The sequence below is a fragment of the Oncorhynchus kisutch genome, linkage group LG30 (assembly GCF_002021735.2).
Source record: "Oncorhynchus kisutch isolate 150728-3 linkage group LG30, Okis_V2, whole genome shotgun sequence".
Classification (NCBI taxonomy): domain Eukaryota; kingdom Metazoa; phylum Chordata; class Actinopteri; order Salmoniformes; family Salmonidae; genus Oncorhynchus; species Oncorhynchus kisutch.
Genome location: NC_034203.2, coordinates 38,835,604 through 38,849,881, shown reverse-complemented (window position 1 = coordinate 38,849,881; position 14,278 = coordinate 38,835,604). Strand labels below are relative to the sequence as shown.

Here is a 14,278-nt window from a genome sequence, read left to right as displayed (position 1 = left end):
CTGAATTACCTCAAGGCCTGCCTTGTCTGAAGCAATATTTTGTTTAGAGTTGGAGATGGTCCATGTTTGGTTTTGGACAGCTACCCTCTTTGCTCTGATATCTTACTGCATCTGTTCTGACTGCATGCTGTCCTTTCCCCCCTGCCCCTCTATCCCTCCCTCCCACTGTCTCTCTATCCCTCCCACCGTCTCTCTATCCCTCCCACCCCCTCTATCCCTCCCTCCCACTGTCTCTCTATCCCTCCCACCGTCTCTCTATCCCTCCCACCGTCTCTCTATCCCTCCCTCCCCGTCCCTCTCTCCCTCCCTCCCCGTCCCTCTATCCCTCCCTCCCCGTCCCTCTATCCCTCCCTCCCCGTCCCTCTATCCCTCTCTCCCCGTCCCTCTATATCCCCGTTCCTCTATACCTCCCTCCCACCGTCCCTCTATCCCTCCCTCCCCGTCCCTCTATCCCTCCCTCCCCGTCCCTCTATCCCTCCCTCCCCGTCCCTCTATATCCCCGTTCCTCTATACCTCCCTCTATACCTCTCTCCCCGTCCCTCTATCCCTCCCTCCCCGTCCCTCTATCCCTCCCTCCCCGTCCCTCTATCCCTCCCTCCCCGTCCCTCTATCCCTCTCTCCCCGTCCCTCTATCCCTCCCTCCCCGTCCCTCTATCCCTCCCTCCCCGTCCCTCTATCCCTCCCTCCCCGTCCCTCTATCCCTCCCTCCCCGTCCCTCTATCCCTCCCTCTATCCCTCCCTCTATCCCTCCCTCTATCCCTCCCTCTATCCCTCCCTCTATCCCTCCCTCTATCCCTCCCTCTATATATCCCTCTATACCTCCCTCTATCCCTCCCTCTATATATCCCTCCCTCTATCCCTCCCTCTATACCTCTCTCCCCGTCCCTCTATACCTCTCTCCCCGTCCCTCTATACCTCTCTCCCCGTCCCTCTATACCTCTCTCCCCGTCCCTCTATACCTCTCTCCCCGTCCCTCTATCCCTCTCTCCCCGTCCCTCTATATCCCCGTTCCTCTATCCCTCCCTCCCTGTTCCTCTATCCCTCCCTCCCGTCCCTCTATCCCTCCCTCCCCGTCCCTCTATCCCTCTCTCCCCGTCCCTCTATCCCTCTCTCCCCGTCCCTCTATCCCTCTATATCCCCGTCTCTCTATCCCTCCCTCCCCGTCCCTCTATCCCTCCCTCCCCGTCCCTCTATCCCTCCCTCCCCGTCCCTCTATCCCTCCCTCCCCGTCCCTCTATCCCTCCCTCCCCGTCCCTCTATCCCTCCCTCCCCGTCCCTCTATCCCTCTCTCCCCGTCCCTCTATATCCCCGTTCCTCTATACCTCCCTCCCACCGTCCCTCTATCCCTCTCTCCCCGTCCCTCTATCCCTCCCTCCCCGTCCCTCTATCCCTCCCTCCCCGTCCCTCTATATCCCCGTTCCTCTATACCTCCCTCTATACCTCTCTCCCCGTCCCTCTATCCCTCCCTCCCCGTCCCTCTATCCCTCCCTCCCCGTCCCTCTATCCCTCTCTCCCCGTCCCTCTATCCCTCCCTCCCCGTCCCTCTATCCCTCCCTCCCCGTCCCTCTATCCCTCCCTCTATACCTCCGTCTATATATCCCTCTATACCTCCCTCTATCCCTCCCTCTATATATCCCTCCCTCTATACATCCCTCCCTCTATCCCTCCCTCTATACCTCTCTCCCCGTCCCTCTATACCTCTCTCCCCGTCCCTCTATACCTCTCTCCCCGTCCCTCTATACCTCTCTCCCCGTCCCTCTATACCTCTCTCCCCGTCCCTCTATACCTCTCTCCCCGTCCCTCTATACCTCTCTCCCCGTCCCTCTATACCTCTCTCCCCGTCCCTCTATACCTCTCTCCCCGTCCCTCTATACCTCTCTCCCCGTCCCTCTATACCTCTCTCCCCATCCCTCTCTCCCCGTCCCTCTATATCCCCGTTCCTCTATCCCTCCCTCCCGTCCCTCTATCCCTCCCGTCCCTCTATCCCTCTCTCCCCGTCCCTCTATCCCTCTATATCCCCGTTCCTCTATCCCTCTCTCCCCGTTCCTCTATCCCTCCCTCCCCGTTCCTCTATCCCTCCCTCCCCGTCCCTCTATACCTCTCTCCCCGTCCCTCTATCCCTCTCTCCCCGTCCCTCTATATCCCCGTTCCTCTATCCCTCTCTCCCCGTCCCTCTATCCCTCCCTCCCCGTCCCTCTATATCCCCGTCCCTCTATACCTCTATACCTCTCTCCCCGTCCCTCTATAACTCTCTCCCCGTCCCTCTATATCCCCGTTCCTCTATACCTCCCTCCCCGTCCCTCTGCAGCTGCAGAATGGAGACCGGGTCAAGCTAGAGCCGCTATCCGTTTCCTTGGTCCGCTCCGTGGCATCCGTCAGCTCACAGCGCTCGGTTGCCACAGTAACCACGGTGAACTCCGGCATGGGTGACCACTTGGGGAAATCTACGGCCGTCCCCTACAACCCCCCTGCCCCCACCACTACCACCCTGGACAGAGGAGGGGTGAGGTGTGTGTCTTTATATTATAACAACTCTAAACTGTATCAAATAATTCAGCCTTAACAACTATTGATAGTGTATTGTTGCAAAATTGAATAAACCTCTGTCGCACGCTCTCTCTCTCAGGTACTTCAGCCTGACCCAAGGTGGAGACTCCTCCAGTGTCCCTGAACCAGATGTGTACTCCCCTGGCCTTTCCCTGTCAGAGCAGCAGCAGGCTCACAGCTCGGCAGACAGAGGAAGGGCTCCCGGAGCCAGTCGCTCGTTCACTGGCTACAGAGAGGAGGAGGATGTATCGGGAGGAGGGACCAGAGAGAAGAGGGAGAGCCGTAGTGGTCCTGGAGGCAGGGAGAGCAGAGACAGCAGGCAGCAGCGGTATCAGCCCACAGCCCCTGAGCACCAGCCCCAGAGCACCACAGCCCCAGAGCCCCAGCTACCTCAGGCTCAGCAGCGGCACGCCAGCGGTAGCCACGAAAGGGGTGAGTTACAGGTGGAGCCTAGACAGAGACGGTGAGAGACAGAGACGGCAGAAGCAGCAGCACCTCCCTGCAAAATGAGGTAGCACAGGAACTACCTGAGAAAGACACAGAGCTCGGAGACGCACGGAGCTGCAGTTCGGAGACACACAGATGCTTCTGTGTCCATCACATCACAGAAGACATGGCTGAAGACAAGATAATACTGATTCTAATGAGCATTTTATTTAGATTTTATTTTTACATACGTTTGCCCTCGCGGCTTCCTACGTTTCCAAAAGGACTGCCGCTGTTACTGACGGGCTGTTTGGGATTCCAAATGAAAATCAAATGATTGTCGGCTGTGGCCATGCTGGTAGATCAATGCAGACACTGTAATAGGGTTGACCCGTCTCTGTCTGCATACATTGTTTAAGAGGTCCAGGATTGTCTTTTATTTTATTTACACTCCTTTCTGGAGAGAGGGGGGGAGGTGGAGAGACCCTCCATGCAGACAAACCACTGTACATAATAGACAGCAGCTGAGGTGTGAATTTGAACGTGTGTGTGTGTGCTTCTCTCTCTCTGTATGAGATGAGTATTGATTTCACTATGGATTTATTACAATGCTGTGTGTGTGGCTTTCTTCATGTCTACACAGACGCGGATCACACCAGTGTGTCATTGAGAACTGCCACAACAGTGGTGTCGTCCAGGAGTGTCTCTCACAGCGCCAGTGTCCAGCAGCAGCAGATTCAGTCTTTCACCCAGCTTCCCCAGACTTTGCCCAAACCTTACAACCAACAACCCCCACAAACTCCACCCCAGCTCCATCCCCAGCCTTACGCTCATCCACCTCAGCTCCATCCCCAGCCTTACGCTCATCCACCTCAGCCCCATCCCCAGCCTTACGCTCATCCACCTCAGCCCCATCCCCAGCCTTACGCTCATCCACCTCAGCCCCATCCCTTCACCCAGGCACTTTCAGCCCAGGCCAAGCCCCAGGAAAGGGAGAGGCGATTCACCCAGCCATTACCCAAGCCCTACTCTCAGATAACCCCTCATACTCAACCCAACGCCCAGTCCTTCTCCCAGCCTCCTCCGCCCCATCCCCAGACCCTACCCGAGCCCACGTCCTTCCCCCTGTCCCTGGTCAAGTCCAAGTCCCTGCCTCTGGACAGCAGTGACGTCTTCGCAGGACACAGTGTGTCCAACCTCCTCTCCCCCGCCGAGACAGAGCCCTCAGAGATGTCCACCAAGCAGATGTCCATCAAGGAAAGGTGAATATGTGGGGTTAACTGTTTATATAAGGGCTACGTAGTACCACAGTAATACCCATAATATACTTTTAGCACCTTTTTTTCTATTTAGAACCTAATAGGGTTCTTCAGCTGTCCCTATAGGAGAACCCTTTGAAAAACCCTTTTGGGATCCATTTAGAACCCTTTCCACAGAGGGTTCTACCTGGAACCAAAAAGGGTTCTCCTATGGGGACAGCCGAAGATCCCTTTTGGAACAGTTTTCTAAGAGTTTATAGTACCACAGTCTGAGTCATAGTCGCTAGCTTTTTCAAACTGAAATTTGCTTCCTGCAACACTAACTCAAAAAAGTTCTGGGACACTAAAGTCCATGGAGAATAAGAACACCTCCTCCCAGCTGCCCACTGCACTGAAGATAGGAAACACTGTCACCACTGATAAATCCACCATCATTGAGAATTTCAAGCATTTTTCTACGGCTGGCCATGCTTTCCACCTGGTTACCGCTACCCCGGTCAACAGCACTGCACCCCCCACAGCAACTCGCCCAAGCCTTCCCCATTTCTCCTTCTCCCAAATCCGTTCAGCTGATGTTCTGAAAGAGCTGCAAAATCTGGACCCCTACAAATCAGCCGGGCTAGACAATCTGGACCCTTTCTTTCTAAAATGATCTGCTGAAATTGTTGCCACCCCTATTACTAGCCTGTTCAACCTCTCTTTCGTGTCGTCTGAGATTCCCAAAGATTGGAAAGCAGCTGCGGTCATCCCCCTCTTCAAAGGGGGGGACACTCTTGACCCAAACAGCTACAGACCTATATCTATCCTACCATGCCTTTCTAAGGTCTTCGAAAGCCAAGTCAACAAACAGATTACCGACCATTTCGAATCTCACCATACCTTTTCTCCTATGCAATCTGGTTTCAGAGCTGGTCATGGGTGCACCTCAGCCACGCTCAAGGCCCTAAATGATATCTTAACCGCCATCGATAAGAAACATTACTGTGCAGCCGTATTCATTGATCTGGCCAAGGCTTTCGACTCTGTCAATCACCACATCCTCATCGGCAGACTCGACAGCCTTGGTTTCTCAAATGATTGCCTCGCCTGGTTCAGCAACTACTTCTCTGATAGAGTTCAGTGTGTCAAATCGGAGGGTCTGCTGTCCGGATCTCTGGCAGTCTCTATGGGGATGCCACAGGGTTCAATTCTTGGACCGACTCTCTTCTCTGTATACATCAATGAGGTCGCTCTTGCTGCTGGTGAGTCTCTGATCCACCTCTACGCAGACGACACCATTCTGTATACTTCCGGCCCTTCTTTGGACACTGTGTTAACAACCCTCCAGGCAAGCTTCAATGCTATACAACTCTCCTTCCGTGGCCTCCAATTGCTCTTAAATACAAGTAAACCTAAATGCATGCTCTTCAACCGATCGCTACCTGCATCTGCCCGCCTGTCCAACATCACTACTCTGGACGGCTCTGACTTAGAATACGTGGACAACTACTACAAATACTTAGGTGTCTGGTTAGACTGTAAACTCTCCTTCCAGACCCATATCAAACATCTCCAATCCAAAGTTAAATCTAGAATTGGCTTCCTATTTCGCAACAAAGCATCATTCACTCATGCTGCCAAACATACCCTTGTAAAACTGACCATCCTACCAATCCTCGACTTTGGCGATGTCATTTACAAAATAGCCTCCAATACCCTACTCAACAAATTGGATGCAGTCTATCACAGTGCAATCCGTTTTGTCACCAAAGCCCCATATACTACCCACCATTGCGACCTGTACGCTCTCGTTGGCTGGCCCTCGCTTCATGCTCATCGTCAAACCCACTGGCTCCATGTCATCTACAAGACCCTGCTAGGTAAAGTCCCCCCTTATCTCAGCTCGCTGGTCACCATAGCATCTCCCACCTGTAGCACACGCTCCAGCAGGTATATCTCTCTAGTCACCCCCAAAACCAATTCTTTCTTTGGCCGCCTCTCCTTCCAGTTCTCTGCTGCCAATGACTGGAACGAACTACAAAAATCTCTGAAACTGGAAACACTTATCTCCCTCACTAGCTTTAAGCACCAACTGTCAGAGCAGCTCACAGATTACTGCACCTGTACATAGCCCACCTATAATTTAGCCCAAACAACTACAACTTTCCCTACTTTATTTAATTAATTAATTAATTATGCTCCTTTGCACCCCATTTATTTATTTCTACTTTGCACATTCTTCCATTGCAAATCTACCATTCCAGTGTTTTACTTGCTATATTGTATTTACTTTGCCACCATGGCCTTTTTTTGCCTTTACCTCCCTTATCTCACCTCATTTGCTCACATCGTATATAGACTTGTTTATACTGTATTATTGACTGTATGTTTGTTTTACTCCATGTGTAACTCTGTGTCGTTGTATGTGTCGAACTGCTTTGCTTTATCTTGGCCAGGTCACAATTGTAAATGAGAACTTGTTCTCAACTTGCCTACCTGGTTAAATAAAGGTGTTCTCAACTTGCCTACCTGGTTAAATAAAGGTGTTCTCAACTTGCCTACCTGGTTAAATAAAGGTGTTCTCAACTAGCCTACCTGGTTAAATAAAGGGGATTAAAAAAAAAAAAAATACCTGTAACTGGTTATATAACGGCTATATAAGCTGGGGATTTACAGGCTTCTGTTTTTGGTTCACCCTGCTGTCTTTGAAAGGCTTGATGATCTAAAGATTATGAGACAGAGTGAGGCAGTGTTGAATGAGTTTCTGTGTCCTTGTGAAATATGTTTCTGCCTCTTGTAGCTTTTGAGGTGAAGGGGATTTATTTCTGGCCACTGCGTTTTCCTGAACTGAGACTAGCCTCTCTCTTGTTCTCTCGCTCTCTCTCCAAATGTCTCCCAGGCTGGCCCTGTTGAAGAAGAGTGGTGACGAGGACTGGAGGAACAGGATGAATAAGAAAAAGGAAGTGGTGAAGGTTTCTGTGACTGAGAGACACTCCACAGTACAGGGATGGGAGGCAGCACAGACCTACAAGAAGAAGGTGAGACTTCACATTATCTAACGGCGACGCGAGGCCCCTGGGGCGACTGGCTAGGCCACTGGGGAGGCGCGAGGCCACTGGCTAGGCCACTGGGGCGACGCTAGGCCACTGGCTAGGCCACTGGGGCGACGCTAGGCCACTGGCTAGGCCACTGGGGCGACGCTAGCCCACTGGGGCGACGCTAGGCCACTGGCTAGGCCACTGGGGCGACGCGAGGCCACTGGGGCGGCGCTAGGCTATTCCCTATATAGTGCACTACTTTTGACCAGAGTTTGACCACAGCTCTATGGACCCAGGTCAAAAGGATTGCAATATATTGGGAATAGGGTGCCATTTGATGCCAGTGCCTGGGTCAGAACAGCCCTGCATGGAGCATATGGTGCTAGTCTCCCTGGGGAGGGGAGGCAGGGGTATGGTTCCAGTCTCCCTGGGGAGGGGAGGCAAGGGTATGGTGCCAGTCTCCCTGGGGAGGGGAGGCAGGGGTATGGTGCCAGTCTCCCTGGGGAGGGGAGGCAGGGGTATGGTGCCAGTCTCCCTGGGGAGGGGAGGCAGGGGTATGGTGCCAGTCTCCCTGGGGAGGGGAGGCAGGGGTATGGTGCCAGTCTCCCTGGGGAGGGGAGGCGGGGTATGGTGCCAGTCTCCCTGGGGAGGGGAGGCGGGGTATGGTGCCAGTCTCCCTGGGGAGGGGAGGCGGGGCGGGGTATGGTGCCAGTCTCCCTGGGGAGGGGAGGCGGGGTGGGGTATGGTGCCAGTCTCCCTGGGGAGGGGAGGCGGGGTGGGGTATGGTGCCAGTCTCCCTGGGGAGGGGAGGCGGGGTGGGGTATGGTGCCAGTCTCCCTGGGGAGGGGAGGCGGGGTGGGGTATGGTGCCAGTCTCCCTGGAGAGGGGAGGGGGGTGGGGTATGGTGCCAGTCTCCCTGGGGAGGAGAGGCAGGGGTATGGTGCCAGTCTCCCTGGGGAATTATCAGTCTGGGGTCTTTGGAGAAATCCCTTGTCTATTTCAGACCATGATGAGATCCAGTCTAAATGTCACACTGCTGGAAGATTGAGTTTCTCTTAAAGGGGCAATCCTCAGTTGAAACAATAACGCGTTACCCCCTCACTGTTTCGATAAAAAGGGATGGGGCTGGAGAAAAGTAACCACTCTCAAATTAATATATGGACTGTGTTGTGTTTCCCATGTCTTCAGGAGGAAAGGATATGTTTATTGATGGTTTTGCTGCTGTCACTGTGTCTGAACAGCTGTGGGTAAGACCTGATGACGGTGCTGTGCCAAGGCCCATGTGCCAACGGTGGTCCACTGAGCTTTGTGTGAAACCTGCTACTTCTTTCATTCTCATGTGTTCTGTTGTTCACTGCTGCTGTGGTCGAGGGTTGCAACGTTTCGATAATTTCCCAAAATTTTTCAGGTTTTCCAGAAATCCCGGTTGTAGGATTCCCGGATGTAATGCTTATTCCCTCTTGATTCTGGGAATATTCCAACCGCGATTTCTAGGAGACATTTGGTGGGAAATGAAAGTAAATGTACAACCCTAGTTCTGTTCACTGCTGTTGCTTTTGGTCTGACGCTAACCTATTGTACCTCTGGTGGTTTGGTATGCTGCTGACGAACACATTGGCTTGCACTTTTGCTTGATTTGAAGTCCGTATAGCAACGTTATTGTGTTTAGAGGTAAGATGCGATGTGTTTGTTGCTGTGATGCTGCCAGTCACCTGCTTTTTACTCTGCTCAAAATGGTTGCTTTTTGTACCGCACACTGGTGACGGAGAGAGACGTGATTCATCAAAATGGTTGCTTTTTGTACCGCACACTGGTGACGGAGAGGAACGTGATTCATCAAAATGGTTGCTTTTTGTACCGCACACTGGTGACGGAGGGGAACGTTGATTCATCAAAATGGTTGCTTTTTGTACCGCACACTGGTGACGGAGAGGAACGTGATTCATCGAAATGGTTGCTTTTTGTACCGCACACTGGTGACGGAGAGGAACGTGATTCATCGAAATGGTTGCTTTTTGTACCGCACACTGGTGACGGAGAGGAACGTGATTCATCAAAATGGTTGCTTTTTGTACCGCACACTGGTGACGGAGAGGAACGTGATTCATCAAAATGGTTGCTTTTTGTACCGCACACTGGTGACTGAGAGGAACGTGATTCATCAAAATGGTTGCTTTTTGTACCGCACACTGGTGACGGAGAGGAACGTGATTCATCAAAATGGTTGCTTTTTGTACCGCACACTGGTGACGGAGAGGAACGTGATTCATCAAAATGGTTGCTTTTGGTACCGCACACTGGTGACTGAGAGAGACGTGATTCATCAAAATGGTTGCTTTTTGTACCGCACCCTGGTGACAGAGAGAGACGTGATTCATCAAAATGGTTGCTTTTTGTACCGCACCCTGGTGACAGAGAGATGTGATTAATCAAAAGCAAAGAATATTACTGTAAGCCAGGAGTGACTGAACAAAATGGTAACCACCGACTTGTCTAGGGACCTGTTTTATGTGCCGAATTGAATGGCATTGGATACAGCAGCGTTAACGATTGTCCAGTTAACGATTACTTCGCATTCAAGCACCTCTGGTTCCCATGAGTTTGATACTGCTCCATTCCAGATATTACAATAAACTGTCCTCCCCTCACCAGCCTCCACTGTTGCATGCCGTTGCATTGCATGTGAGGGGCTCAGGTGATGCTGTAGATGTTGTCTCCCTCTCTTTAAAGGGGAAAATACATTGTGAACCAGCTAAAGATTTGACTGGGGAACCGTCCCTCCGTCTGCTTCAGCCCAGGACCCCCCATCATGACTTCAGACTTGATTTATCCAAAAGAATCTCTCTGAGTTGTCTTCCATCAGTGTGTTCTCTCTGCTCCTGGTCTCAGTCACAACTTGTGAATGATCATTTCTGGTTGTGAATGTTATGGTAACTCTCCTCTAGCCTGGCTACCTAAACTCCTTGCTCCGGCCAAACGCTACGCCACGGATGTTAGTTTCTTCTCCGTAATGGGTCTGGATCTGAGTACCTCCCCGGCGATTTCTAGAATGGAAATCCATTCTAGACCATCTGATTGGTGCCAGAAACTGATGAGTTGGGCCAGAGCCAGAGCACACGTGGGTAAAGTGGCGTTTTGAAAATTCGTCATTCTCTTTGATACTCTGATTGGTTGGAGATGATCCAATCGCTGATTACTTTGTTTTGTACAGCACTCGTCATTTGACATCACCACAAACTACTTCATTGATGGCAGTTTCAGACTGAAGCATGTAGCGAACGGTAGAGCAGCGGAGGAATTCTGTTTGAGTCATCAGGCCACCTCCTCGGCAACCTTTCACTATCATTCCTCTGTATCTCTGCCTGACTGTCATTTTCTTTCTTATCAAATCAAATGTATTTGTCACATACACATGGTTAGCAGATGTTAATGCGAGTGTAGCGAAATGCTTGTGCTTCTGGTTCCGACAATGCAGTAATAACCAACGAGTAATCTAACTAACAATTCCAAAACTACTACCTTATACACACAAGTGTAAAGGGATAAAGAATATGTACATAAAGATATATGAATGAGTGATGGTACAGAGCGGCATAAGCAAGATGCAGTAGATGGTATCGAGTACAGTATATACATATGCGATGAGTATGTAAACAAAGTGGCATAGTTAAAGTGGCTAGTGATACATGTATTACATAAAGATGCAGTAGATGATATAGAGTACAGTATATACATATGAGATGAATAATGTTGGGTATGTAAACATTATATTAAGTGGTGGCTGGAGGATGAGCTCATAGTAATGGTTGGAATGGAATGAAAACCATGTGTTTGATACATTCCATTCCAGCCATTACTATTGGTATGAGCCTGTCTCTGATTTAAAGTGACAACCGACACCATTGATTCACTTCTCTTCTTCTCGTATGCACTTATCCAATCACCTCTGTCCCACCTCTGTCCTTGGGAACCGGTCTTATCCAATCACCTCTGTCCTTGGGAACCGGTCTTATCCAATCACCTCTGTCCTTGGGAACCGGTCTTATCCAATCACCTCTGTCCTTGGGAACCGGTCTTATCCAATCACCTCTGTCCTTGGGAACCGGTCTTATCCAATCACCTCTGTCCTTGGGAACCGGTCTTATCCAATCACCTCTGTCCTTGGGAACCGGTCTTATCCAATCACCTCTGTCCTTGGGAACCGGTCTTATCCAATCACCTCTGTCCTTGGGAACCGGTCTTATCCAATCACCTCTGTCCTTGGGAACCGGTCTTATCCAATCACCTCTGTCCTTGGGAACCGGTCTTATCCAATCACCTCTGTCCTTGGGAACCGGTCTTATCCAATCACCTCTGTCCTTGGGAACCGGTCTTATCCAATCACCTCTGTCCTTGGGAACCGGTCTTATCCAATCACCTCTGTCCTTGGGAACCGGTCTTATCCAATCACCTCTGTCCTTGGGAACCGGTCTTATCCAATCACCTCTGTCCTTGGGAACCGGTCTTATCCAATCACCTCTGTCCTAATAAATGTCTTATCCAATCACCTCTGTCCTAATAAATGTCTTATCCAATCACCTCTGTCCTTGGGAACCTGTCTTATCCAATCACCTCTGTCCTAATAAATGTCTTATCCAATCACCTCTGTCTTTAGGAACCTGTCTTTTCCTCCACATATTCTCATCCCATCTCTCTTGGCCATAAGTGCCAAGTTATTGACCCTCGCAGTCAGGTAAGAACATGCACCTGACCTGCCATGCATGTTTCACTGTTCTGCCTGGTACTTTGACTGTGTCTTAAATGGCACCCTATTCCCTATGTAGTGCACTACTTTTGTCAAGGTAGTAGTGCACTATAAAGGGAATAGGGTGCCATTTAGAAAGCAAAATGTGGTCTTTCATTATCCCGTCATGCCTGTCACTGATAAGGACTGGTTATACGTGTGTCTTGTGTACACATGATCACCTCTTGAACACATCCCCCTATTCCTACTCATCCTATTCCTCGATCACCTCTTTCTGCCCTACCCCTTGGTTTTAGTGTGAATGAGAAGTATTGGTCAGAATGAATACTTATTCTACAAAGACGAAGCTACTCTACTGTGTTGCTTTCATTTCCAAGGGTTTTTTGTGGTTTTGATCAAGTGGAACAGGCCATTTGGGAGACAACAACAGTAGCCTGTTACAGATAGTCCTTGCTGTACAGCATCTGAACCTGGGGTGTGTCGGGGTGTGTTCAGAGGATGGGACGGGAAATAATGTGTGTGCTGTAATAGTATCTCACAGTAAGAGACTGTTATAACAGTATATGTACAAGTATTTGTAACAGGATGTGTAACAGTATATGTAGTGTGTAATAGTATTTGTAACAGGATGTGTAACAGTATATGTAGTGTGTAATAGTATTTGTAACATATGTAACAGTGTGTGTAATAGTGTTTAACAGTGTGTAATAGTATTTGTAACAGTGTAATAGTATTTGTAACAGTGTGTGTAATAGTATTTGTAACAGTGTGTGTAATAGTGTGTAACAGTGTGTGTAATAGTGTTTAACAGTGTGTAATAGTCTTTGTAACAGTGTGTGTAATAGTATTTGTAACAGTGTGTGTAATAGTATTTGTAACAGTGTGTGTGATAGTGTTTGTAACAGTGTGTAATAGTGGGTGTAATAGTGTTTGTAACAGCGTGTAATAGTGTGTGTGTAATAGTATTTGTAACATATGTAACCGTATTTGTAACAGTGTGTATAACAGTATACAGTACCAGTCAAAAGTTTGGACATACCTGCTCATTCAAGGGTTTTCATTTATTTATTTTACTATTTTCTACATTGTAGAATAATAGTGAAGACATCAAAACTATGAAATAACACAGATGGAATCATGTAGTAACCAAAAGTGTTAAACAAATCTAAATATATTTTATATTTGAGTAGCCACACTTTGCCTTGATGCTTTGCACACTCTTGGCATTCTCTCAACCAGCTTCATGAGGTAGTCATCTGGAATGCATTTTAATTAACAGGTGTGCCTTGTTAATTTGTGTAATTTCTTTCCTTCTTAATACGTTTGAGCCAATCAGTTGTGTTGTGACAAAGTAGGTGACAAAGTAGGGGTGGTACACAGAAGCCTTATTTGGTAAAAGACCAAGTCCATATTATGACATGAACAGTTCAAATAAGCAAAGAAAAACGACAGCCCATCATTACTTTAAGACATGAAGGTCAGTCAATCTGGAAAATTTCAAGAACTTTGAAAGTTTCTTCAAGTGCACAACACCCCTCCAGGCTGTATAAGGGCTATTTGGCCAAGAAGGAGAGTGATGGATTGCTGCATCAGATGACCTGGCCTCCACAATCACCCAACCTCAACCCAATTGAGATGGTTTGGGATGAGTTGGACTGCAGGAAAAGCAGAAAAAAAAAGTGCTTAGCATATGTGGGGACTCCTTCAAAACTGTTGGAAAAGCGTTCCAGGTGATTCTAGTTGAATGAATTCTAGGGGTGTGCAAAGCTGCCATCAAGGCAAAGGTTGGCTACTTTGAATAATCTAAAATATATTTAGATTTGGTTAACACTTTTTTGGGTTATAACATGTGTTATTTCATAGTTTTGATGTCTTCACTATTCTACAATGTAGAAAATAGTACAAAATGAAGAAAACCCCTTGAATGAGTAGGTGGGTCTAAACTTTTGACTGGTACACTGTTACATACACTGTTACATACAGTATGTAAATCTGTAACAGTTGTCGTGTCTTTGGCTGTGCTGGATTAAGTGATATGACATGCTATTCTATAAAATAATTTCTCCGTAATTAATGTTATCTGATTGAGCTAATCATGTAAATGTAATTAACTATTCGGGCACCACAAAATAATATTTATAGAGCTGTTATCTTCCGAATAAACTCTTAAAGACCTAGTAATATTTTACATCAATAGCAGTCAATATTAATCGTCACCTTAATTCAGTCTCATCTGAAAACCCTGGCTAACAAGTTGAATCAGCAACACAAAATTGGGTTTAATT

General features: G+C 48.7%; 1 protein-coding gene across 6 annotated transcripts in view; it reads left to right on the top strand.

The window, feature by feature from the left end:
- Positions 1 to 14,278, top strand: part of LOC109874775 (supervillin) — a 117,901-nt gene that overhangs the window by 62,222 nt on the left and 41,401 nt on the right. For all 6 annotated transcript variants that reach the window (XM_031810721.1, XM_031810720.1, XM_031810723.1 and 3 more), the window contains 4 exons: positions 2,309 to 2,508; positions 2,627 to 2,979; positions 3,617 to 4,235; positions 7,111 to 7,249. In XM_031810721.1, coding sequence (XP_031666581.1) covers positions 2,309 to 2,508; positions 2,627 to 2,979; positions 3,617 to 4,235; positions 7,111 to 7,249 — 1,311 coding nt within the window. The remainder of the gene's footprint in view (positions 1 to 2,308; positions 2,509 to 2,626; positions 2,980 to 3,616; positions 4,236 to 7,110; positions 7,250 to 14,278) is intronic.